At 42.7% G+C, this 27203-nt stretch overlaps 1 protein-coding gene across 1 annotated transcript in view; it reads left to right on the top strand.

Annotated features, from left to right (window-relative positions):
* The window catches only part of LOC138656959 (cytochrome P450 4V2-like), an 86865-nt gene that overhangs the window by 30825 nt on the left and 28837 nt on the right, over positions 1–27203 (top strand). Inside the window, exons 5-7 of the mRNA XM_069744363.1 lie at positions 11064–11133; positions 18929–19055; positions 19829–20008. Of these exons, the coding sequence (XP_069600464.1) occupies positions 11064–11133; positions 18929–19055; positions 19829–20008 (377 nt within the window). The remainder of the gene's footprint in view (positions 1–11063; positions 11134–18928; positions 19056–19828; positions 20009–27203) is intronic.

Consider the following 27203-nt stretch of genomic DNA (forward strand, 5'->3'; position numbering starts at 1 on the left):
GAAGGGACCCCGCTTCACCGCAGTCACCACCCTCGGTAATCAATAAGACGAATGGATTATAAGAAGCACCACCATTTTATTAAAAAAAGTTTTTTTCCCTATTTTTCTCCTCAAAATTTGGGGTGCGTCTTATAATACGCAAAATACGGTACTGTAAATCCTTTATCGAGGATCTACTAGAGGCCAAGTCTGGTGCCAGCAGTTGTGATAATTTCAGCTCTAGTAGTGTACACTAATGTCTCCCACGAGTACCACATACTCACGTGTTACAGTGATACTGCGAATGGACATTAAATGAGTAAATTTTGCCTGATTTTATGAATTTCTGTTTACAAATCACCATAAAAAGCACGAATCTGTCAATGGTTGTATGGTAAAAAGCTTTCAAGTTCTGCACTGTGAAAAAAATGTATGTGACCAGAATGAACACTTATTTCCAGCAGATGATACATATATAAGATACCAAGACACAGAACAAGATGGCAAAAAGCAATATCTTGACTTGGCCTCTGAGAAAATTTGGGGACAGATTTAAAAAGATTATAAAGGCGTATAGATTTGAAAAAGTTTTGAAGATGAGGCCCTCTCCAATTACTACCTTCGTACACACAGATTGTACAGTGAAACTGCGAATGGTCATTAAATGAGTTTGCTTTTATGAATCTCTGTCTACAGATCACCATAAATGCATGAATCTGTCAATAAGTGTATGGAAAAAAGCTATTAAAGGGACACTGTCACCCCCTCCAGCCGTTATAAACTAAAAGAGCCAACTTGCGCAGCAGTAATGCTGCATTCTAACAAGGTGGCTCTTTTAGTTTTTGCTTCTGTTATTCCCTCAATAAAGCATTTTATAATTTTCCCCAAATACCTATCTTTAGCCAGGGAGGCAGGTCTGAAGCCTCCTCTTTGAAGCGCCCAACTGCCGTCACTCATCTCTTCTGGGACGATGGTTGCCGCCCCCTGCGCGCTGTTCTTCTTAAATCCGGCGCCTGCGCTGTGCGTGCCTGCCTGGGGCAGGCGCATTGAGAATTGGCAGTCATAGCTCAGATGCCGGGTTCCTGACTGCGCCTGTGCGGGCAGTGCGGCCACCCTGTTACTGAATCCCCACCCCGCACTGTGTTATGCATTATGCACAGTGCGGGACTGGGATTCCTGGGCATGCGCACTGCGCTTGTCAGATGCTCCCCCAGGCTCTCCGCCTTCCAGCGTCGGTCTGTGCAGGAATCTGCCCAGGAATCCCAGCCCCGCACTGTGCATAATGCATAACACAGTGCGGGGCGGGGATTCAGTAACAGGGTGGCCGCACTGCCCGCACAGGCGCAGTCAGCAACCCGGTATCTGAGCTATGACTGCCAATTCTCAATGCGCCTGCCCCAGGCAGGCACGCACAGCGCAGGCGCCGGATTTAAGAAGAACAGCGCGCAGGGGGCGACAACCATCGCCCCAGAAGAGATGAGTGGCGGCAGTTGGGCGCTTCACAGAGGAGGTTTCTGACCTGCCGCCCTGGCTAAAGATAGGTATTTGGGGAAAATTATAAAACGCTTTATTGAGGGAATAACAGAAGCAAAAACTAAAAGAGTTACCTTGTTAGAATGCAGCATTACTGCTGCATAAGGTGGCTCTTTTAGTTTATAACACTTGGAGGGGGTGACAGTGTCCCTTTAAGTTATGGACAGTGGAAGTGATGAATTACAGACACACTCCACCAGGCTGCATTTCAGGCATTGTACAGCAGCCTGCATTACGGTCACACTGCATCAGGCTGTACTACGGTCACACTACACCAGCAGCTCCACGTCCCTTATTTGATGCTCTCATTATTTTTTTATGTGGTTTATAGGCACAATACTCTCACAGATAAGGGTCGAGATTAGAAAAATTTGTTTTTACATACAGTACTCCCACAGACATGGGTGCATAGTAGAAAAAATTGTTTCTAGGCACACTTCTCCCACTGAGATGGGTGCCGCTTAGAAAAATTACTTTTCGCACACAACTTCCACAGACATGGGTGCAGAGCAGAAGCATTCATTTTTACGTACAGTTGTTTAAGTCACTTATCGTGTCAGAGGCTTCCCAGCTCACAACTGAAGCTTTGAAGGCAGTGGCGCCAAAAACGGCTGGCGCGGTGCTTTTCCAATGGGGTCCTGCAAACAACGGTCCGTTTTCTGGTGGCAGCAGTCGGTCTCCGGTACCTTCTGCTGAGCCTCTAGTCCATATGCTGCAGCTGCTGACAAGGGTGCCGGCCAAAGTACTGTTCGAGCCCATTGTGGCTTGGCAAATATACACTGGCAGAATAAGGGTGCAAGTGTCTGTCCCGTACCCGGTCCCTCTTATGTCGCACGTGTGCTTTACTCATGGACACGGAGCGCACAGCACCTTGCTCTCTGGTATTCACTGGGCACACACTGAACATCTTTCTCTATGGTCCCCACTGTTGGTTGCGGGAGATGGCGGACGCCAAACTCCTGGCTGCTGGATGTGCTTTTCCATTCATAGAACTTCGCCTCCCCGGGGCAAGAGGTTTGTCCGTCTTCTTATTTCTTCCCCCAGGCAACAGGGGATGCAACCTCGACAGTTCCGGACCCGGCACGCTGTTACCCGCGGTCCAGTCATCCCCCTTACATATACACACACTACTTCCACAGACACAGATTCAGTGTAGAAAAATTTATTTTTATTCGCGATACTCCCACAGACATGATGCAGATTAGAAAACGTACAGTTGCAGATTACATATACAGGCTTTTTTGAAGAGTGTGCACACACAAAACCTAACACTGTGCCTTACTCCAGCTGTGTCTGGTCCCTACGTTATTCAGAGCAGAATGGTAGTGCACCCTTGATCCAGCATTTATACAGGATGTATCACGTAGTGTGCTAATCAACCACAGTCATGCCAATACTTGACATGGCTTTGATGGCTCCAGAAGTGCCCACAGACTAGTAGCTTGTTGGCTGGCTGCGGTGCAGGCTTTCAACAAACTTTATTTGGCATTAAACCTGAACAGTAACCTGGACTTCCGGTAAAAAGTTCATGTCTGGGGTTCGGTACCGGACATTAGCTATCCGGTATAAACTCTGAACTAGAAAATTTTGCTCATACCAATTATGTTCGTTTTCATCTTATGTTTTTTTTTACATAAAGAAGCACTCCCACTAAAGATAATATATTGCAATCATTATACAGTTAGGTCCATATATATTTGGACAGAGACAACATTTTTCTAATTTTGGTTATAGACATTACCACAATGAATTTTAAACTAAACAGTTCAGATGCAGTTGAAGTTCTGACTTTCAGCTTTCATTTGAGGGTATCCACATTAAAATTGGATGAAGGGTTTAGGAGTTTCAGCTCCTTAACATGTGCCACCCTGTTTTTAAAGGGACCAAAAGTAATTGGACAATTGACTCCAAGGCTATTTCATGGACAGGTGTGGGCAATTCCTTCATTATGTCATTCTCAATTAAGCAGATAAAAGGCCTGGAGTTGATTTGAGGTGTGGTGCTTGCATTTGGAAGGTTTTGCTGTGAAGTAAACATGTGGTCATAGGAGCTCTCCATGCAGGTGAAACAAGCCATCCTTAAGCTGCAAAAACAGAAAAAACCCATCCGAGAAATTGCTACAACATTAGGAGTGGCAAAATCTACAGTTTGGTTCATCCTGAGAAAGAAAGAAAGCACTGGTGAACTCATCAATGCAAAAAGTCCTGGGCGTCCACAGAAGACAACAGTGGTGGATGATCGCAGAATTATCTCCATGGTGAAGAGAAACCCCTTCACAACAGCCAACCAAGTGACCAACACTCTCCAGGAGGTAGGTGTATCAATATCCAAATCTACCATAAAGAGAAGACTGCATGAAAGTAAATACAGAGGGTTCACTGCACGGTGCAAGCCACTCATAAGCATCAAGAAGAAAAAGGCTAGACTGGACTTTGCTAAAAAACATAAAAAAAAGCCACCACAGTTCTGGAAGAACATTCTTTGGACAGATGAAACCAAGATCAACTTCTACCAGAATGATGGAAAGAGAAAAGTATGGCGAAGGCGTGGTACAGCTCATGATCCAAAGCATACCAAATCATCTGTAAAACACGGCGGAGGCAGTGTGATGGCTTGGGCATGCATGGCTGCCAGTGGCGCTGGGTCACTAGTGTTTATTGATGACGTGACACAGGACGGAAGCAGCCGAATGAATTCTGATGTATTCAGAGCCATACTGTGTGCTCAGATCTAGCCAAATGGAGCAAACTGATTGGTCGTCGTTTCATACTACAGATGGACAATGACCCAAAACATAAAGCCAAACCAACCCAGGAGTTTATTAAAGCAAAGAAGTGGAATATTCTTGAATGTCCAAGTCAGTCACCTGATCTCAGCCCAATTGAGCAGCATTTCACTTGTTAAAGACTAAACTTCAGACAGAAAAGGCCACAAACACACAGCAACTGAAAACCACCGCAGTGAAGGCCTGGCAGAGTATCAAAAAGGAGGAAACACAGCGTCTGGTGATGTCCATGAGTTCAAGACTTCAGGCAGTCATTGCCAACAAAGGGTTTTCAACCAAGTACTAAAAATGAACATTTTATTTAAAATTATTGAATCTGTCCAATTACTTTTGGTCCCTTTAAAAACAGGGTGGCACATGTTAAGGAGCTGAAACTCCTAAACCCTTCATCCAATTTTAAACTGGATACCCTCAAATGAAAGCTGAAAGTCTGAACTTCAACTGCACCGGAATTGTTTTGTTTAAAATTCATTGTGGTAATGTCTGTAACCAAAATTAGAAAAATGTTGTCTCTGTCCAAATATATATGGACCTAACTGTATGATATAACATTGGGTACTTACATTTTCTCATTTTGCCTTTTGACCCAGCTAATTCTTCGGTTTTTACTGCGCTATGTAGAAACACAAAGTCTCTTTTCCCTGCTTTTATCATTCCCCTCTTTACTTCCTGACCCAGCTGCACCCTCTCCACTACCAGGGAAGTTTCCAGTGACTCATGACTCACACAGGAAAAATTGACTTCCTTTCTCTACATAGTGCCTAGAAGTATTCAGCTAGTCAGCTTTTAAATACTTAATGTCATAGACATAAAGGAAGACAGAAGAATTAACTGGGTAAAAGGGCACAATGAGCAAATGAGCAATTGTAAGTACATAGTGCTACACAATATGATGACTGCGATACATTAAAGGGTTTGTTTGGTCTAAATTGATAAGTATACAATCACTTTGTGTGACTGCAGACATATGAATATCCCCAGTGCACGTACTGTGTACTGCAAGGATTTGTCGGTTTCTGAGCCAAGACTGGTGGGTACGTATGCGCTATGCATTCTCCTGGGCAGAGCCCAGCTAGTGAACGCGGCCTCGCTCTATACACTTGTATTGAGCAAGACTGTACCACGTCTAGTGACATGGCTGTCCAGTGGGTGCAACTGATGAATGGACGTGGCATCACGCTATACAAGTGTATGGAGTGAGGCTGTGCCCACTACATGCATACGTGCCTGCCGGTCCCGGCTCAGGCACTGGCAAATCCTCGCAGCACACAGTGTGTGGATTGGAAGGGTTTTTACTGGCATCTGGTGAGAATTTCATGTCAATAGCACCTTTAGAAATATATTTACTTAGAAAATTGGTGACATGTTCAATACTTTTCACCCCGTAAATAGCATCATTAATTCAACAGCGCTATACAGACACTATTATCACTGTCCCCATTGAAGCCCATATTCTATATTCCCTATCAGTATGTCTTTGAAGAGTGGGAGAAAATTGGGGATCCTAGAGGAAACTCTTGCAATTACAGGGAGAACATATAAACTCCTTGCAGATGTTGTCCTTGGTGGGATTTGAAGCCATGAATCATGGAATTGCTGGGGGGATTCATAAGTTTGCAATCGCACAGAGTGAATGCAGACTTATCAATTGAGAATGGTCAAGAGGATAGAAATTTTGATGGGAGTTCTTCTTTACAAACCGGAAAATAAACTGGTTTAAAAAAGCGTTTAAAAATATAAAATAACCCTGGTTTTAAGGGGTTAAGAACCTGTGATTCTCCAATTGCTTGTACAATATTCAGTAATATTTCAATAATTTGTGTCAATTGTTTACCATTCTCTTATGTATCTCTGCCTGTGCCAGGGCTTTTAGAGAGGACTAACAAGGAAGTAACGGCACCTTATTTTGTTCCTTGGATGCTATGATAGTATATTAGCACCCCACAACCATGGTTCAGGGGTTCCAATGGGGTGACGGAGGAGAATTTTTCTTACTGTATGTCTAACTACATAAATTACATGGTCGCTATTCACCATGGCATGTAAGACGTTAAACCACATTTTGAATCACCTTTGATGTTTTCATCCTTGTCTTGAGGGTTCTGCTGCTAATTCCTTGTTCTCTTTTGTTAGAAAGAACTTTAATATGTTAAAACTTCAGTGAACTCTGTTCAGTCCTCACTAACTTTCACCAAAGTATCCGCTTAATTAAATGGGGATAGTTATGAAGTAGTTTGACATTTAGCTTGCAAAGTTTTAAAAAAGGCCTTCAACCCTCTCACGTCTCTGTGTTTTCTGACTACCTAGGCTCTCAATGTGATAATAGCTTTTTCTTCTCTTTTTAGTTGACTATTCAGATCTTAGTCTGACTTTATAGCATTAAATGAGATAACTAAGTAAAGTCTTGTACATGCATAAAATAAAAAAAACATGGTTTCTGGTTTCTAACCTTCCTAAGGTCAGGCTGCTTCAGTAATTTGAGATTTTCTAGGGCAAATCCACAGCAGCAAAAGCAGATATGTCACCAGATTTCACAACAAGATAATTATTGTTTACTAGTTGGTAGCCCGATTCTAACGCATCGGGTATTCTAGAATATGTATGTAGTTTATTTATGAAGATTTTAGAATAATACATTGAATACACAGGATTCGGCTGGCCACGACCAATTGGCGAAGCGTGGTTCAAATCCCGCGTCAATTCGCCACGCTGATTGTTCGCGGCCGGCCACGTAGTATATAGCACAGCCACATAGTATATAACAGCCCACGTAGTAAATAGCACAGCCACATAGTATATTGCACAGCCACGTAGTATATAGCACAGCCACGTAGTATATACAGTAGCACAGCCCACAGAGTATATAGCACAGCCCATGGAGTATATAGCACAGCCCACGGAGTATATTGCACAGCCTGCGTAGTATATTGCACAGCCCGCATAGTATATTGCACAGCCCGCATAGTATATTGCACAGTCCGCGTAGTATATTGCACAGCCCGCGCAGTACCACGCATGCAGTGTATAACACAGGCCACATAGTGTATAACACAGGCCATGTAGTGTATAACACAGGCCACGTAGTGTATAGCACAGCCCGCGTAGTACATTGCACAGCCCGCGCAGTACATTGCACAGCCCGCGCAGTACATTGCACAGCCCACGCAGTACCTTGCACAGCCCGCGCAGTACCTTGCACAGCCCGCGCAGTACATTGTACAGCCTGCGCAGTACATTGCACAGCCCCCCCGCAGTACATTGCACAGCCCGCGCAGTACATTGCACAGCCCGCGCAGTACATTGCACAGCCCATGCAGTACCTTGCACAGCCCGCGTAGTATGTTGCACAGCCCGCGTAGTATATAGCACAGCCAGCGTAGTATATAGCACAGCCTGCGCAGTATATTGCACAGCCCACGTAGTATATACCACAGCCCACGTAGTATATTGCACAGCCCACGCAGTATATAGCAATATGGGCACCATATCCCTGTTAAAAAAAAGAATTAAAATAAAAAATTGTGATATACTCACCCTCCGTTGGCCCCCGGATCCAAGTGAAGCGTTTACTGACGCTCCTCGCGCGCTCCAGTCTCAAGAGTGCATTGCGGTCTCACGAGATGATGATGTAGCGGTCTCGCGAGACCACTACATCATCATCTCGCAAGACCGCAATGCATGGAGCAGTCACCGGGGCTTCGCGAGGAGCGGGAAAGGCCTGTTCCTTATCCGGGGGGCCGACGGACGGTGAGTATATAACGATTTTAAATTTTTTAAATTATTTTTAACATTAGACCTTTTTACTATTGATGCTGCATAGGCAGCATCAATAGTAAAAAGTTGGTCACACAGGGTTAATAGCAGCGTTAACCGAGTGCGTTACACCGCGGTCAACGCTGCCATTAACCCTATGTGAGCGCTGACTGGAGGGGATTATGGATGGAGCGGGCACTGACTGCGGGGAGGAAGGAGCGGCCATTTTGCCTGTGCGACTGTGCCCGTCGCTGATTGGTCGTGGCTGTTTTGCCACGACCAATCAGCGACTTGGATTTCCATGACAGACAGAGGCTGCGACCAATGAATATCCGTGACAGACAGACAGACAGAAAGAAAAACAGACAGACAGACAGAGAAGTGACCCTTAGACAATTACATAGTAGATTTTAAAGCCTCGTCAATTCTAGGGCAGGGTACTGCACATGTGAAGAGGGTTTACATATATAATAATAAATATCTAAAATATGAGTACAATACATAAACTAGCAGAGACAGAGAATTTAGAAATGTCTACTGCATACATTTTCTTAAATACATGTTTTAAACTTAAAGAGGCAGGTGTACTTTTTAAAAAAAAACATGTCAAAATGGCTGCATAATCCTCGTATTAATATGAGAATGTATTAGGCAAGCACATTTTCACAAAGGACCTTGTGGTTGACAGGTCAGCTGCCCTACAGGGTCAGGGGTATGCTGAGCTGTCAGGATTGTGAGTGACAGGTCAGCTGCCCAATCTGAGGCAGGGACATGCTGAGCTGTCAGTATGGTGAATGACAACTCAGCTGTTCAACCTGCAGGTTTTCTTCAGGTGTTGCTCGTTGTGTGCAATTACCTGGCTTGTTAGCTGGCTGGCTACTACCAGACTTTGAGTTGTAGCTTAGTTGAAGTGTTGTGTGTTTGCTCTGTGCTCTGAGTTCATATATTCTGATGATTGTTGCCCTACCTTGGATTTACCTTTGACCATCCATTTGTCTAGTCCCTTTGTCTTGGTCTGCTACCTTCTTGGAATTCTGTGACCTGACTATTCCTTTGTCTCACACCTCTGTTTTTGACATGCCCTTCTGGCTTATGACTTCTGACCCATTTACTTCCCCTACTCATGGCTTGCCCGTAAGAAGTTGACATTTGTCTATTCATCATTCCTTCAGTTACAGGAAGTTTGCCAGTGCGTATGCTGAAACACACCAAAACGGCTCCACACCATGATGTTCCCAACTCCAAACTTCACTGTTGATATGGTGTTTTGTGGTGATATACAATGCCTTCTGGTCTCCAAACAAGGTGTGTTTTATGGTATCCAAATAGTTCAATTTTGGCCTCATCTGACCAGACTATCTTGTTCCAGTATTTCACATGCTTGTCTAAATAGTGTTGAGCAAACTTTAAAAGCACTTGAGCATAATTTTTGTTTAGCAATGGAGTCTTGCGTGGTGAGTGTACATACTGGTCATGGAGTTTGAGTGCATTATTTATAGTTTTCTTTGAAACAATTGTACTTGCTGGTTCCAGATCTTCTTGTAGCTCTCCACAGTTGGTCCATGGCTCTCGGACAACTCTTATGATTATTCTTTTCACTCCTGTGTCTTAAATCTCATGGAGAGCACCTGGTCATGGTCAATCTATGGTGAAGTGATGTTATTTCCACTTTTGGATTATGGTCCCAACAGTGCTCACTGGAACCTTCAATAATTTCAAATTTCTTCTGTAACCAATGTCATCAGTATGTTTTGCAACAATAAGGTTGCAAAAGTCTTGAGACAGCTCACTTATTTTACCCATGATGAGATGTTTCTTGTATGGTAGCTTGGTAATTACATATCTTTTAATACGTCAGCAGTTGAACCTATTTGATATTATTTTTCACTAAGTGGCAGGATTGCTTTCTAATTTCAGATAATTTTCAGCAGGACTAAAATGTTATTATTACAAGGATACAGCACACATGGATCATCAGGTCCTATAGAACTATTTAATAATGTATTCAGTTTGTATTGTGAAATCTGGTGACAGATCCATTAAATACTAATTTATTTGATTTATTATGTAGTCTTAGTATAACTGTAAAAAAAACATTGCCTAGTTAGCTCAAGATAATACAGAGTAGATATACAACAGTATTCAAAAATATAAAAAATATAGTTGCAAAAGGACTTAAATGGAACCGGTCATGTGGAAAATGGTATCTGACCTGCAGGCAGGATGTTATAGAGCAGGAGGAGCTGATGAGATGGATATACATTGGGAAAAGTTTCAGTAAAACTTGTATTTTATTAATCAAAAAGGCTGGTGTTTACATGCATGAGCCCAGTGGGTGGTCCTACACAGTGATTGACAGTCTTCTCTTTATAACTGTGTATGCAGAGATAGCAGTCAATCACTAGTAGAACTGCCCACAGGACTCATTCTTACAAACATCACAAATTTCAATGAGTAAAACACATGTTATACTTAATCTAATCCAAAAAAGCTCACATCATTCTGCTCAGCTTCTCCTTCTCTATACTGTTCTGTCCACAGATAAAACGTGACTGGTTCCTTTTACTAACAAATAGGGCAAACAAGAAGACAAATCAAAGCATGGTCCATGTTGAGAGTGATACACACCATGTCACCAAACAGCACAGTGAGTATCTGTAGCCCTATATACAGGCCCACTCACTGATTCCAGGATTGTAGACACCTGTGATGCCAGTTAGTGGACACACCTTGATTTAACATGTCCCTTTTGTCACATTATTTTCATTATTTAAACGAGGGGTACCAACAATTTTGACCATGTGTGTATGTGGTGGTTTATTGGTAAAATTATTTCATATGCATTAAGATCATATATTTTTTTCATAGCCTGTTTTTTCGTAGATTTCTTTCCTGAGTGTAGTAATGATACACATTGTCTTTTGGCAGACCCAGAGCCCATCAGTCTGTTATCTATTAACCATTGATATATCTGTTATTAGATATTTAATGTAAATATGATTTTTCTCCTCAGAGACAGCTATGGGAAGGAAAATTCAAGCACAGAGCAACAGCGATTCTGATTATATTAGAGCAATTTATGAGTGAGTATATGTATTAAATTTAAAGGGCTGATCTCACAATTCCTAATTACTACATTTATTGTCTATGAGACTGAAGAAACCGGCTGAGCACTGTAGATTTTCCCAAACATACTGTACTGATGAAATTATGCAATTAAATAAGAAACAGTTAATACTGAATAACCTACCGCTAGTACTAAGGAAAAAAGTGGATTAGTGTGCACACGTCTTGTTTAACCCACAACTTCTCAACATTTTTCTACTGGGGCCTTACCAGACAAGGCAAGATGATATTGGGGGCTCACCATCTGTAGTGGAAGTCTGGACTAAAGCTAAAAATATTTCTAAATTTTACCTTATTTGCCTCTAGAAATCATTACTGCAAGAATATTAGTAATGTTGTTAAACTAGAGATTTCTGCAGACATAGAAAGGACTGGGCAGCATTTGGTTTCTTCTATAAAAGCCACCTTCTCTGTTGTGCCTCACCAACAACTATCTAGCACCTCGCTGGAGGGGCCAGAGTCACAGATTGTGAAGCAATGCTCTCACCTACTTAGGATGTAATAAGTATCTGATTTCCGTGGGTCAAACTACATGACCACCGGTGTCATGGGAACATGAATAATTATACCCCAATTAATCAAAGCAATTGCATCAAAATTGTAGCGTAAATTCTTTTGAAAATTTGCAAAGTTTTGGCGCAGCTCAGGGTTGAACAAAATATTAGTGACTTTTGGCATTTTCACGCCAGTTTCTTCCAACTTGGTCAAAATGGTCCAAGTTGAGGCAGGATGCCACAGCTTGTCTTATTTGTGACACTGGATTGGACTGGGGGACTGGGGTAAAGTTTCTGGTATGGTGCATGCCACTTATCAGACACTCCTAAATCATGAAGAGATGTGCACCGCTCCATGAATCAGGAATGTCTGACTCCACATGCCCCCTCATCAAGATCAATGAGAAAATTGCCGATCTTGATGAATTAGGGTCCATGTGTTCAGTATTATTTGTTACTTCTTTATTCATGTAATTTTATTTGTTTGCAATGAATATCACAGTCAGTGTGACATATTTTCTTAGCATTGTCTAACGAACTGTTAAATTTATCTATTTTACTCTCTTACTGGTGAAATAAGTAGTGAACACATCACTAATTTTCTAAGTACCTTACACACGTGGTCAAAATTGTTGGTACCCCTCGTTTAATGACAAAAAAAACCACAATGGTCACAGAAATAATTTGAAATCTGTGAAAATGAACAAATGAAAGTCAGACATTGCTTTTCAACCATGCTTCTACAGAATTTTAAAAAAATAAAACTCATGAAATAGGCCTGGACAGAAATGATGGTACGTACCCCTGAAGATAATGTGACAAAAGGGACATGTTAAATCAAGGTGTGTCCTCTAACTAGCATCACAGGTGTCTACAATCTTGGAATCAGTGAGTGGGCCTGTATATAGGGCTACAGATACTCACTGTGATGTTTGGTGACATGGTGTGTATGACACTCAACATGGACCAGAGGAAGCGAAGGAGATTACAAAGGAGATTACAGGAGATTACAAAGAAAATTATAGACAGACGTGGTAAAGGTAAAAGTGATAAGACCCTCTCCAAGCAACTTGATGTTTCTGTGACTATAGCTGCACATATTATTCAGAAATTTAAGATCCATGGGACTGTAGCTTGGCTGCAAGAGCAAAATTGATGATAAATCAAAGAGACGGATAGTACGAATGGTAACAAAAGAACACAGAAAAACGTCCAAACAGATTAAAGGTGAACTTCAAGTTCAAGGAACATCACTGTCAGATTGCACCATCCGTCATTGTATGAGCCAAAGTGGACTTCATGGGAAACAACCAAGGAGGACACCATTGTTGAAAACAATCATAAAAAAGCCAAATTTGAATATGCCAAACTACAGGATGACAAGCCGCAAAGCTACTGGGAGAATGTCCTATGGACAGATGAGACAAAAGTGGAACTTTTTGGCAAGGCACAACAGCTCTATGTTCACAGATGGAAAAATGAAGCATATCAAGAAAAGACCACTGTCCTTACTGTGGAACATGGAGGAGGCTCTGTTATGTTCTGGGGCTGCTTTGCTGCATCTGGCACAGGGTTTCTAGAATCTGCGCAGGGTACAATGACATCTCCAGACTGTCAAGGGATTCTAGAGAGAAATGTGCTACCCAGTGTCTGAAAGCTTGGTCTCAGTCACAGGTCATGGGTCTTGCAACAGGATAATGACTCAAAATATACAGCTAAAAACACCCAAGAATGGCTAAGAGGAAAACATTGGACTATTCTGAAGTGGCCTTCTATGAGCCCTGACCTAAATCCTATTGTGCATATTTGAAGAGCTGAAACATGCCATCTGGAAAAGGCCACTTTCAAACACAAGACAACTGGAGCAGTTTGCTCTTGAGGAGAGGGCCAAAATACCACCAGTGGACCAGGCCTATTTCATGAGCTTTTTTTTTTTAATTCTGTGGAAGCATGGTTGAAAAGCAATGTCTGACTTTCATTTGTTCATTTTCATAGATCTTTTATTTATTACTTTTGTCAGATTCAAGTTATTTCCGTTACCTTTGTGGATTTTTCTGTAATTAAACGGGGAGTACCAACAATTTTGACCATGTGTGTATATATTCGAGTATAAGCTGACCCGAGTATAAGCCGAGGCACCTAGTTTTGCCATGGAAAACTGGGTAAGCTTATTCACTCAAGTATAAGCCAGGTATGCATTGTCCCCTCATCCCTGTCCTGGTATGTGTGGCTCCCCCCATCCTGCCCTGGTATGCATGACTCCCCCCGACTCTGTCATGGTATGGTGTGCATGGCTGCCCCGTCCTGTCCTGGTATGCATGGCTCCCCTGTAGCTGTCCTGGTATGCGTGGCTTCCCCCCACAGCTGTCCTGGTAGTGTGGCTCCCCCTGTAGCTGTTCTGGTATGTGTGGCTCCCCCCTCCTGTCCTTGTATGCATGGTTCCTATTACAAAAAAATAGTAAACATCCTACTCACCCTCCAGCGTGCCCTCGCAACACCTCCGGCGCCAGCAGCTATTCCTGCCTTCCGAGTTATCACGTGGCACTGCTCATTAAGTTGATGAATATTTCCTCCACACCTGGGAGTGGAGACGCCTGCATATTCATTACCTTAATGAGCGGTGCCACATTATCTCTCAACACAGGAAGAGCTGCTGGAAGCCGGAACCAATGAAATGCTGTGAGGGTGCCAGGACCAACGAGATGCTGCGAGGGTATGCTGGAGGATGAGTAGGATGTCTTCTGTGCACGCTATAAGAGAAATGAATATTCATTTTTGTTTAGCAGCGGCACAGGTGTTAGTCACAGATGCCGGCTCCTGCCTCTGTGACCCGCTGCTCAGCCGCTCCCCCTCCCCCACCAGCTTTCTGGGACAATTGACTCGTGTATAAGCCGAGGGGGGCATTTTCAGCTGAAAAACTCGGCTTATACACGAGTATATATGGTATACATATTTCTAAAGGTGCTACTGACATGAAATTGTCACCAGATTGTCGGTAACAACCAATCAAATCAGCACAGGCAAATAAATCAAACCATAGATGTCCATAAATTAAGTTATGTGTAAAAATGAGAAATGCCATGGGAAAAGTATTGAACACATGAAGAAAGTGTGGTGCAAAAATTCATGGAAAGTCATGACACCTGCTGAAATTTATCAGTGATTAGAAAGCAATCATTACTGAAATGTATTTAAAAAAAACTAGTTACATACATTGCTCAAGTGTGATTTTGATCCATCCTTCCATAGAAACACTCTTCAAATTTTTAAGGTTCGATGGGCTCCTTCTATGAAGTCTGAACTTTAGTTCCTTCCACAAATTTCCTTTTGGATTCAGATCAGGTGATTGACTGGGCCATTCTGGCAGCTTTATTTTTGTCTCGGAAACCAATTGAAAGTTTCCTTGACTGTGTGGTTTGGATCGTTTTCTTGTTGAAATGTCCACCTATGTGATCAACACATGGAAGCACACAGGGGCATATTTAACAAGTGGTGGGTCGAGTCACTCGTAATTTATCATATATGTAGGAGAGGGGAGTCATCTACACCACACAGCATCTGTCTATCGTACCTCCTGATGATCCCTGGTGGTGAAACGCATTGACGTTTAGATGAATCTACCTGGATAAGTACCCCTATTTCTTGTTTCCCAGACTGTCTATTTTTACTGCTTAGGCTGTATAATCAATGTAATGGGCTGTACATCTATTGGTGTTGGTGCAATATTTTTTGGGGCCTTATCTCTGATGGCCTGATGAATGAGGTTGTAAGTAACATCACCTTGTTCTCTATTAGAGGAGGCTTTCTTAACCTGTTTTCTTTATTGCTGTCATCCCTTTTTGATGCTGTGTATGGGTTTTACATCATAGACCTATATTCCTGCAGACATACAGGATTTTTTTCCCATAGCCAAGCTTATCTGAGATTTGGTTCCTGGCCGTTAGTATATTATACTATTTCTACAGGGTTTCCAAGGGACAGCTACAGAGGAGCTGAGGCGCCATAACCACTGACAAGTAGGGTGCCAACCTCCGCTGGCTAGGCAGGTGTTCAACTATTAGGAGACAGTCTAGGATCACATTTAGGGGTCTTTTATACATGTATATATATCTATTTCATTGTTTGACATCACTGTTATGCATCTAGGCGTATTAATAGCCTATCCATGTGGTCAGTCCATCGTTTATGCAATTCATCTTTGCTGCCACTAGTGTCATTGCTGCATTTCCTTTTCAATTAGCAGTCAGTCAATTGGTTTCTTATCAAGAATGGCTTATGTCTGAGTGTTATTATGGCTTTCTATGGCAGCAAGGGATAGCCACTGTTGAGCGGAGGCTCCAATTACGCTATCAAAGGGTGCTAACCTTCGCTTGTAGGCAGGCAACAGGATACGTATTAATTTATAGGGTTACCTAGTTTTGCATCCTTTTGTTTTTTGTTTGTGTGTATCCATGACTGTTGTTAGTCTTTTTAATTGCTTAATAAAAGTTAATTTTTAATCATTTTTTTCTGTAGTTCCGTATGTAAGTGACTTTATAGCACCCTTTGATTTATTATTAATGAAATGTCCACCCTTATTTCATCTTTATCATCCTGGTAAATGGCAGTAGATTTTTATCAAGAATATCTTGGCACATGTCATGATTCAACCACTCATGGTGTCCTATGGACATTGTGATTGACAGCTCAGCAGCCCTGTAGGATCAGGGGCATGCTGAGCTGTTAGTATTGTGAATTACAACTTAGCTGTCCAACCTGGCCAGGCCAGATGTCGCCCATTCTGTGCAATTACCTGGCTTTTTAGCTGTCTGGCTAGTATCAGACTTTGTGAGTTGTAGCTTAGCTCAGTTCATGTGTGTTTACTCTGTGATGATGCCGTTTCTCTTTTCTTGGGAAATCTTCTTCATGACTGCTCCTCAATTCAAACCAGTGACCTTTCGCTTGGTAATCAACCTAATAACTGTTAACTGTTACGCTTGTGCCCTGACTGATTGGCGCGAGCATGGGGGTGTGGCCCCACTGTGCCACAAACCAGACTACCCTGGAAGGGGCATGACTAAGCAGCTACCTTGGTGTTCACTGAAGCCTCTGATGGTGAGGTCAGGCTTGTGAGGCAGGTAGCTGCCAGGTACCTCTCCAGGACGGTGTCTGGCTGTAGCAGCTGATCCCACTGGGGAACGGAACGCTAGGACAGGTATGGGTGACAGGCTCGTCTGGCAGACAGCCAGGTACTCTGGTGAGCAGGCGGGCACGGCAGGTACTCTGGCAGGCAGGCAGGCATGGCTGAGACACTGGCAGGCGGGCACAGCTGAGACACTGGCAGGCGGGCACGGCAGGGACAGGAACTGACTTGGGAAGGACAGAGACACGGAGTAGAATGAATGGAATATGGGAATCGGTAGGGACCTGTTCAGACTAGATGAGCTGAAACTGATTCAGAGATGACAGATGCACGGACAAGTATGAATGGTATATGGGAACTGGTAGTCCTGTTCAGACTGGATGAGCTGAACCGCCGGGTGCGGTGCAGGGCAGAACCACAAGGTGTGGAGCAAAGGGCGGAGCAAAGTTGCAGGGTTCGGAGCAAAGAGCGGAGCAAAGTTACAGGGTACAGAGCAAAGAGTGGAGCAGAGCCGCAGGGAGCGGATCAAAGAGCAGAGCAGAGCCGCAGGGTGCGGAGCAAAGAGTAGAGCAGAGCCGCAGGGTGCAGAGCAAAGAGCAAAGCAGAGCTGCAGAATGCGGAGCAAAGAGCAGAGCAGAACCGAAAGATGCAGAGCAAAGAGCGGAGCAGAGCCACAAGGTGCGGAGCAGAGCTGCAGGGTGCGAAGTAAGGAGCGGAGTAGAGCTGCAGGGTGCGGAGCAAAAAGCAGAGTAGAGCCGCATGGTGCGGAGCAAAGAATGGAGTAGAACCGCAGGGTGCAGAGCAAAGAGCAGAGCCACAAGATGAGGAGCAAAGGGCAGAGCAGAGCCACAGGGCAAAGTCACAGGATGCAGAGCAGAGTGCAGAGCAAAGTCACAGGATGCAGAGACCACAAGGAAACACACAGCGGAATAGGAAAGGCAACCGACAGGGATACAAATGCACACAGGTAAAGGACTCAGTTCAGTGGTCAGGTGTGAGATAAGGTACAGGAATAGGACACAGTACAGACAAGGACGTACTCAGGAACAAATGCAGGACAAGGATTCAGGCCTAAGTATGCAGCCCTCAGGGAGGCGGGAACACAAGACACATATAGCACAGTAACAGGTCTGGGAATGAAGCCTCCAGAGAAGGCAGAAAACAGGGACAGGACCTGGAAACACAGCAGCAAGTCACTGACTGAGAGAAATCTTTGCTCAGGCGTCCTCCAATGGGCGAGGATGCCTTAGGTATCTGAAGCCTCTTGGCAATTGGCTGGGGACACTTTAGGAAGGTGCACACTAACCCTATAAGAAACAGGAAGGGTCGAGGCCGCCGCCCTAAGCACACAGCCAGGAAGCATGAAGCCAGCAAGCAGGAGACATGAGGTTTCACAGCAAGGAGCCGGCAGAGGACAGAACACACAGCATGGCCCTGAGTAGTGAGTAATTTGGTGTGTAAGGCAGGTGGGGGGTGGGAGGCCATGCAGTGATGCCGACAGGGTTGTTACATTAACACAATGAGCTATTAGGGAATGTGAGAACAGGTTGTAATTTGTAGTATACAGAAAGTAAAATATATTTTCATCACCAGAAGCTAAACAGTAACAATGCAATGACAGTACAAGAATTTGAATAAGTAATCATATACTAAATAGTTGCATGTCAAAATTATGTATGAGATAGCCAAGATGATTGTCTATAAAATGATAGCAGTCTCATGTTTGAAACAGTAGTCAGTGGTGAGATATTTAGCCTGTAAGTCAAAATTTCTAAACATTATTACCTTTTTATTCAGTGTATCTACTTACAAAATTGGTGACATTTTCAGTACTTATTCCACCCGCTGTATATAGTGCTTTACAGACATCATCATCACTATCCCCATTGGGGCCAACATTATACATTCCCTATCTGTATGTCTTTGGAGAGTGGGAGAAAACCGAAGAACTCTGATGAAACCCTCGCAATTACAGGGAGAACATACAAACTCCTTGCAGATGTTGTCTTTGGTGGAATTTGAAGATATGAATGGTGGGATTGCTGACCTATTTGTTAGTTTGTTCTTTGAAGAGAAACTGATGCTTTAAAATGTTCAATAGGTAAAACATGTATTTTTCTTTGTTTTTCCTATTAGAATGAGTGATATGATACAGCGTCGTCAGAAGATGCCCTGGCTGTGGCCAGATTTTATTTATAATCATTTAAAAACTGGAAAGAGACATAATGAAAACTTAAAAATTCTCCATTCATTTACTGACCAGGTTAGTGGTGGTGCCTATATTACATGTAACACTGGTTTAGAAATGTCGGTCTACTAATCTGTGTGCCCACGATGGGTTTTGGTGAGTGTTTGACTCTGCAGATTTTTGCTGTATCAAAAATGCAGCATCTTACAATTTCAGCAAAGTGGATTGAATTTATAGACAATCTCATGCCCACTGTGTTTTTTTTACTGTTGTGTTTACTGCGTATTTCATATCCGCAGCATGTCAATGTTTTCTGCCCAGGTTTTTCACAGAGAATTACATTAGACATGGAAAAGCTGCAGGTAAAAAATGCAATAAAAACGCATGTAAATAAATATACTAAAAAATGCAATGAAAAACTCAAGTAACCTAATTTACTTGGTGGTAGGCGCAGAAATGCAGTAGAAAGCTCAATTGGTTTAGTACCGCCAATTGGTTCATTTAAATGGACCCTTAGGTTTGAACATAAATCAGAAAATGCCACAGAGATTTTATATCAGATGATAGTTTCCCATCCCATTTTGTGCTGAAAAGAAGGTAAGAAACTGCTCCTCACCCAAGGATCATATCATATATAAATCTGGGCTCTGACTTATTTTGCTCTATACTTACCGTAATAATTATTATTGGCATACAGTTACCCGGTTGCATTGTGTTAGACATTATGATGTGGCTACATGTATTTTACTTTACTACAAAAAAACTTATGTCATATTCTGATGGCTAATACCAAGGTGTCACTGAAATATATTGTTTTTTTAAATCTATTACATGTTTTTGTGCTTTAGACAATTTTAGAAAGAGCCCAGGAACTAAAGAACGTCAAATCCAATGTTGACCAAGATGATGATAAGAAAACCAAAAAAAGGAGTGCCTTCCTAGATATGCTTCTGAAAGCAACTGATGAGGCAGGCAACACAATGAGCCATAAGGATATCCGTGAAGAAGTGGATACATTCATGTTTGAGGTATAAGCATGATAGAAAGTTATTGTCACTTTGTCTTTTTAAATCTAAACATATTGTGATATTCACAACACTTACAGGTGCTCCTTACAAAATTAGAAGATCATCAAAAAGTTAATTTATTTCAGTTCTTCAATAAAAAAAAATCAATCTCATATATTATATAGAGTCATTACAAACAGAGTGATCTATTTCAAGTGTTTATTTCTGTTAATGTTGATGATTATGCCTTTTAGCCAATGAAAACCCAAAAGTCATTATTTCAGTAAATTAGAATAATTAACTAAAAATAACTGCAAAGGCTTCCTTAGCATTTAAAAAGGTCCCTTAGTCTGTTTCAGTAGTCTACACAATCATGGGGAAAAATGCTGACTTGACAGATGTCTAGAAGGCAGCCATTGACACACTCCACAGGGAGGGTAAGCCACAAAAGGTCATTGCTAAAGAAGCTGACTGTTCACAGAGTGCTGTATCCAGGCATATTAATAGAAGGTTGAGTGGAAGGAAAAATTGTGGTAGAAAAAGGTGCACAAGCAACCGGGACAACCGCAGCCTTGAAAGGATTGTTAAGAAAAGGCCCTTCAAAAATTTTGGGGAGATTCACAAGGAGTGGACTGCTGCTGGAGTCATTGCCTCAGAAGCCACCACACACAGACATATCCAGGACATGGGCTACAAGTGTTGCATTCCTTGTGTCAAGCCACTCATGACTAATAGACAATGCCAGAAGCGTCTTACCTGGGCCAAAGAGAAAAAAGAACTGGACTGTTGCTCAGTGGTCCAAGGTGTTTTATTCAGAGGAATGTAAATTTTGCAATTCATTTGGAAATTAAAGTCCCAAAGTCTGGAGGAAGAGTGGAGAGGCACATAATCCAAGCTGCTTGAGGTCTAGTGTGAAGCTTCCACAATCAGTGATGGTTTGGGGAGCCATGTCATTTGCTGGTGTAGGTCCACTGTGTTTTATTAAGACCAAAGTCAGTTCAGCCGTCTACCAGGGAATTTAGAGCACTTCAAGTTACCCTCTGCCGACAAGCTTTTTGGAGATGGAAATTTCATTCTCCAGCAGGACTTGGCAACTGTCCACACTGCCAAAAGTACCAATACCTGGTTTAAAAACAACAGTATCACTGTGCTTAATTGGCCAGCAAACTCGCCTAACCTTAACCCCATAGAGAATCTATTGGGTATTGTCAAGAGGAAGATGAGAGACACCAGACCCAACAATGCAGACGAGCTGAAGGCTGCTATCAAAACAACCTGGTGTAATGTGCTGCTGCAGTGCAGTATAGAGCAACCTCCACCAGGGGGTGCTGATTAAGGAAAGGAGGCTGCACACACAGCACAGCAACACTGAACAACAACACAGGTGTCACAGGTAATGAAAGGGACATGAAACAAGCCAAGGTCATACACGGAGATAGCAGCGCAGTACAGAAGGGGCGAGCAGAGAATCGTCGGGGACAAGCAAGATGTCAGAACCTACCAGGAACGTGGTAACCAAAACGTGAGACGTAAGACGGAGTCGGGGTACAGGCCAAAGGTCAGAACAAGTAAAAAATGGGTGCAGGCAGTCAGAGGCAAAGAGGAACACTAGAACAGGGATCCAGGTCAGGAGCTCAAACAGTGCAGGATGAACTATAGCTGACACTGGCCCACAGGCTGCAGAGGACTTAAATAGCTCAGCCAGCTCCAGGGTGAGGCAGAGAGGATTAACTCCCACATGACCAGACCAGAGACAAGAGAGTTGAACATAATCTCAGAACTGGATCATGACACCTGGACTTCCATAACACCTCAGCAGTGCCACAGGTTGATGGCCTCCATGCCACACCTCATTGATGCAGTAGTTGTTGCAACCAAGTATTGAGTGCTTTAACTGAACATACATTTCAGTAGGCCAACATTTCGGATTTTAAAATCATTTTTCAAGCTGGTGTTATAAAGTATCCTAATTTACTGAGTTAATGACTTTTGAATTTTGATTGGCTGTAAGCCATAATCATCAACATTAACAGAAATAAACACTTGAAATAGATTACTCTGTTTGTAATGACTCTATACAATATATGAGTTTCACTTTTTGCATTGAAGAACTGAAATAAATTAACTTTTTGATGATTTTCTATTTTTGTGAGAAGCACCTGTACATGGCAACATTTAGCTTTTAAATATTTTTATGCATTTAAAAGGCCAATAAAATGTGCGGTGGAAACAAAAAATTGTGCAGCAGAAACAAAAATTAACCCCTTAATGACCGCCGATACACCCTTTAGTGGCGGCAGTTAGGCGTACTTAAGCCACAGCGCCGCCTTTTAATGGCACTGAGGAATAAGTGTATAGCACCCCCAGAGTAGGAATTTCTCCAGGGTCTCGGCTACCAGGGGTAGTCGAGACCCCAGATAACATGATTCGGGTCAGTTTTTACCCCGGTGTTGCGATCGACATTATTAACAGTATAAATTAAAGGACAACTTTCCATTTATTTTCTCTCTCCGCTGATGTGATCGCACATCATCGGAATTAGAGAAACAGCTACCAAAAGAAGAAATGATGTACTAGTCCAAATTTAAAGCAAAAAATTAACACTTTATTGAATATTATAAAAATAGGCACAAATGGGAATAGGGATAATAAAAAAACATTCACACCATGATTGTTTACATTTAGCTGTACATATACGCCATTTAGAAAAGGGCACACCCACCCCACAAGTACACGGCACCAGAAATTGATGGAAACAAAATTACAGCATGTAAGTAGAAAATATATGGTTAAGCGCCATATCAATTAACCAATATTCCCCATATTGAGTAGAGGTATTGGCACTGCACAAAAACAAGACCAAATACCTATTGGGCATAGGTCCCCAAAAATTGTCCTCTAATTTAATGAAACAGGTTATGTCACTTGACACAATTCAATCAAATAATCCATGTGCAGAATGCGCAACTTCTGATGCAGGTCCAGAGGGGTATGTGTGCCCGCACCAATGTACGTTTTGGTACAACCTTCATCAAGGGCACACACAACCCATCTCTTGTGCTTCTTTTAACCTAAATGCGGTGACTACCGCTAGTCCGGGGGCGGCGTCACCGGAAGTGACGTCCCCGGCCGTGATGATGCGCGTGCTGCCATGCCAGCCATGACGCCGCCCAGCGTCACATGGTGCGTGGCACCTAATGCCAATCACCGCACAAAAGACGCCGAGAGCAGAAAAGAGGCACGGAGGCAACACAGCCATGTGCGTGCAGGCATAGGGCGCACAGCCGGCAAACAAATTACAGACTGTAAAAATAAACTATCCGGACTTAAACAACTCTTAAATGGGTGCTCAGTGGCGCAGATAATAAACCCTAAAACATAATGATACAACCTTTAAAATAAAGTATTAACAATATAGCTATATAGCTAACAATCATTCAATTAGATGCGGCGATTCATCATCGATCATCCTGGGAAACAACTGTCCAATAACCATTCCGTATAAGAAGGTCATCCAAATGGAAACACTGAAGCTATTAAAACTAGCACAAGAGACAAACAACCAAATTAAAAACCAAAACAAACAGCATATATTTACAAACAATATTTACACCATGTAATCAAAGTATGTAACTGAGCAGATGATCATAGGAAAGGAGCATAGCTTATATTTTCATTCAGCCCTGATGGTTGCAATGTGCCCAAGGTCCAGATCCATCTGGGCTAATTTCCTCGAGACATTACCCCCCAGATATTGACATCAACCATATCAATCCCCCTCACCCTCAAAGGGCTACTGTCACCGTCATGGTAAAGTTTAAAATGTTGGGGGATTGTTTTAAGTGAGGATGAGTCCTCATGGGTTGCTGCAGTAATACCCAACACGTGTTCCCTTATTCGCACTGTGATGCAGTGACCCCTGTTACAGGTAAGGGGTGCTGCATGGTCTTCCCAGAAAATGCATGGAGGCCTATTGAGGCCATAGGAATGCATGGCAATTGCAGGCATAACGGTGGTAATGATTCAAAATCTGGCATTATTGTGAATGGCCGGTATGTGTGTCACAGAGGAAGACACTCTGCACTGCCAGCCTGAAGTAAGGATGTTCAGGGACATGTAGTCTTTCAAGTAAATTGTTTTCCTTTAGATGGAGACTGGCAGGGCTAGTTCTGAGAGCTGGGTGGGTCAAACTAGCCACACACACCTCCCACGTGTGGGGGTAGTTAGAGCTTTATAATGTGACCAGGGTGTGGGTCACATGGGTTGAGAGTGTTTGGACCTGAATGGTCTGTGCTGAAGGTCCTGAAAAACCCTATGTGTTGGGAGTGCTACCTTCCTGAATAGCACGTGGTGGGGCTTTGGACCTGGTGGCCTGGGTGTTGGATGAACGTCCTGAATAGCACCCAGACAGGGCCACATGCCTGTGTGTTGGACGACCCCAGGTGGGGACGGATGTCCTGAATAGCGCACAGGGAGACCGTGGTCCAGGATGGTCTGTGTTGGAAGTTCTTGTGAGTGGAGTCTTCCTGGAAGCACTTGAGAGACTGTGGACCTGGACGGTCTGTATTGGGGAAGCTACCATCCTTTGGTGGGTCTGGACAGACTGAGGTGTGCCTGCCAGGCAAATTGATGATCCCCATAAGGCAGCTTTCCCAGAAATACAGGACTAACAAGGAGTCAGCGTGAGGAGCGGAGCTCCTGGAAGGTAACCCCAGACTAGAGGATTGTAATATATGGCAGAGAAGTGTATCTGCTATATGCACTGTGCGGTCACCCACGGCAACTGGTCATAGCCAGACCAGCGTGTTTAGTTTCCACAAACTAATGATGTGAAGCCTTATGTAAAGACTGTTTGCCTTTGGTTCACATTTCGATGGTTTATGATACCTGAATAAATCAAATAGACTATTTTGTGTTAAAAACCATGCCCGTTTGCATTTATGTCGTTGCCAAGCGAGTGTCCCCCAACATGTGCAGTGAGCGCAATCTTACAGCACTTTAAATTGACGTGTGGTTAAACCAACATAGATTTTAGCGCAGAGACAAGCCAAGACATTTTTCCTATTGGTTCATTTTGATCACTGTGATAGACCTAAAAAATAAAATAAAAAAATTATAAATAAAATACCATTTTATCACCCCCTTAGTTAGGTAAAAATAATGAAATAAAAAAATATATTTATTTCCATTTTTCCATTAGGGTTAGAGTTGGGCTAAACTGGGCTAAAGTGAGTTGGGATAAAACTAGGGTTAGGGTTGGGCCAAAGCTAGGGTTAGGGTTGGGCTAAAACAATGGTTAGGGTTGTGCTAAAGCTGGGGTTAGGGTTAGGCTAAAGCTAGAGTTAAGGTTGGGCTTGTGTTAGGGTTTGGCTAGGGTTAGGGTTGTAGTTATGGTTGGGATTACAGTTAGGGTTTAATTTAGGGTTAGTTTTGTGTTTAAGGTTATGGTTGGGATTAGGGTTAGGTTTTGAATAGCTGACATGTGCCCGCAATAGCCACGGGTGGAATTGCCATTGGGCCAGAAATGCACACACCGGTGACCTTTGTTACATGATCGGGGGTCATCTGTTCATCAGCATGACAAGCAGAGGTCTCCTTGAGACCTCTATGGTTGTCAGTACCGGATTGCTATGAGCGCCACCCAGGGGTCGGTGCTCATACCAACTCAGCAATTCAACTACATAGAGGCAATCTGAACATCGCCTCTATGTAGCTGAGCCAATCGAGTTGTGCCAGCTCATAGTCTCAGTGAAGCACGGCAAAAGTAAACAAAAGTTTTTAAAAAAATAAAAAAAGTATAAAAGTTTAAAACACCCCCCTTTAAAATAAACCAAAAAAAATCAAACTTACACATATTTGGTATCGCCAAGTTCAGAATTGCCCGATCTATCAATAAAAAAAGGATTAACCTGATCGCTAAACGGCGTGGCGATAAAAAAAGTAAAAACGCCAGAATAACGTTTTTTTGGTCACCGCAACATTGCATTAAAATGCAATAACGGGTAATCAAAAGAATGTATCCGCACCAAAATGGTATCATTAAAAACATCAGCTCGGCACGCAAAAAATAAGCCCTCAGCCAATCCGAGATCACAAAAATGGAGATGCTACTGGATGGATGATGGATGAAAAATGGATATGCATATTCTAGAATACCCGATGCGTTAGAATCGGGCCACAATCTAGTACAATTTATAAATGGCTAAAGGACACATCTGATGTGGTGTGTTGGTCTGGGGTTATGGAGAGCAGATAGTCTCTATAACGGTCCTTAGTGGAAGAACCTGTCACCACCTAAAAAAAAAAAAAAAAATAATAAAAATTTTTAGTACCTGGAGCAGCCAGTGCCAGGCAGCAGCTGCCAAGGCAAACAGGATCATGGGGTGCATTAAAAGAGGTCTGGATACACATGATGAGAGCATTATACTGCCTCTGTACAAATCCCTAGTTAGACCGCACATGGAGTACTGTGTCCAGTTTTGGGCACCGGTGCTCAGGAAGGATATAATGGAACTAGAGAGAGTACAAAGGAGGGCAACAAAATTAATAAAGGGGATGGGAGAACTACAATACCCAGATAGATTAGCGAAATTAGGATTATTTAGTCTAGAAAAAAGACGACTGAGGGGCGATCTAATAACCATGTATAAGTATATAAGGGGACAATACAAATATCTCGCTGAGGATCTGTTTATACCAAGGAAGGTGACGGGCACAAGGGGGCATTCTTTGCGTCTGGAGGAGAGAAGGTTTTTCCACCAACATAGAAGAGGATTCTTTACTGTTAGGGCAGTGAGAATCTGGAATTGCTTGCCTGAGGAGGTGGTGATGGCGAACTCAGTCGAGGGGTTCAAGAGAGGCCTGGATGTCTTCCTGGAGCAGAACAATATTGTATCATACAATTATTAGGTTCTGTAGAAGGACGTAGATCTGGGTATTTATTATGATGGAATATAGGCTGAACTGGATGGACAAATGTCTTTTTTCGGCCTTACTAACTATGTTACTATGTTACTATGTTACTGGTATCGGAAAATTGCGCAATTTTTTTTTTTTTTAGCAAAGTTTGGAATTTTTTTCACCACTTCGAAAAAAAAGAACCTAGACATGATTGGTGTCTATGAACTTGTAATCACATGTAGAATCATAATGGCAGGTCAGTTTTAGCATTTAGTGATCTTAGCAAAGAAGCCAAACAAAAAACAACTGTAGGATT

Source organism: Ranitomeya imitator, chromosome 1 (genome assembly GCF_032444005.1).
Source record: "Ranitomeya imitator isolate aRanImi1 chromosome 1, aRanImi1.pri, whole genome shotgun sequence".
In the NCBI taxonomy this organism is placed as follows: Eukaryota; Metazoa; Chordata; class Amphibia; order Anura; family Dendrobatidae; genus Ranitomeya; species Ranitomeya imitator.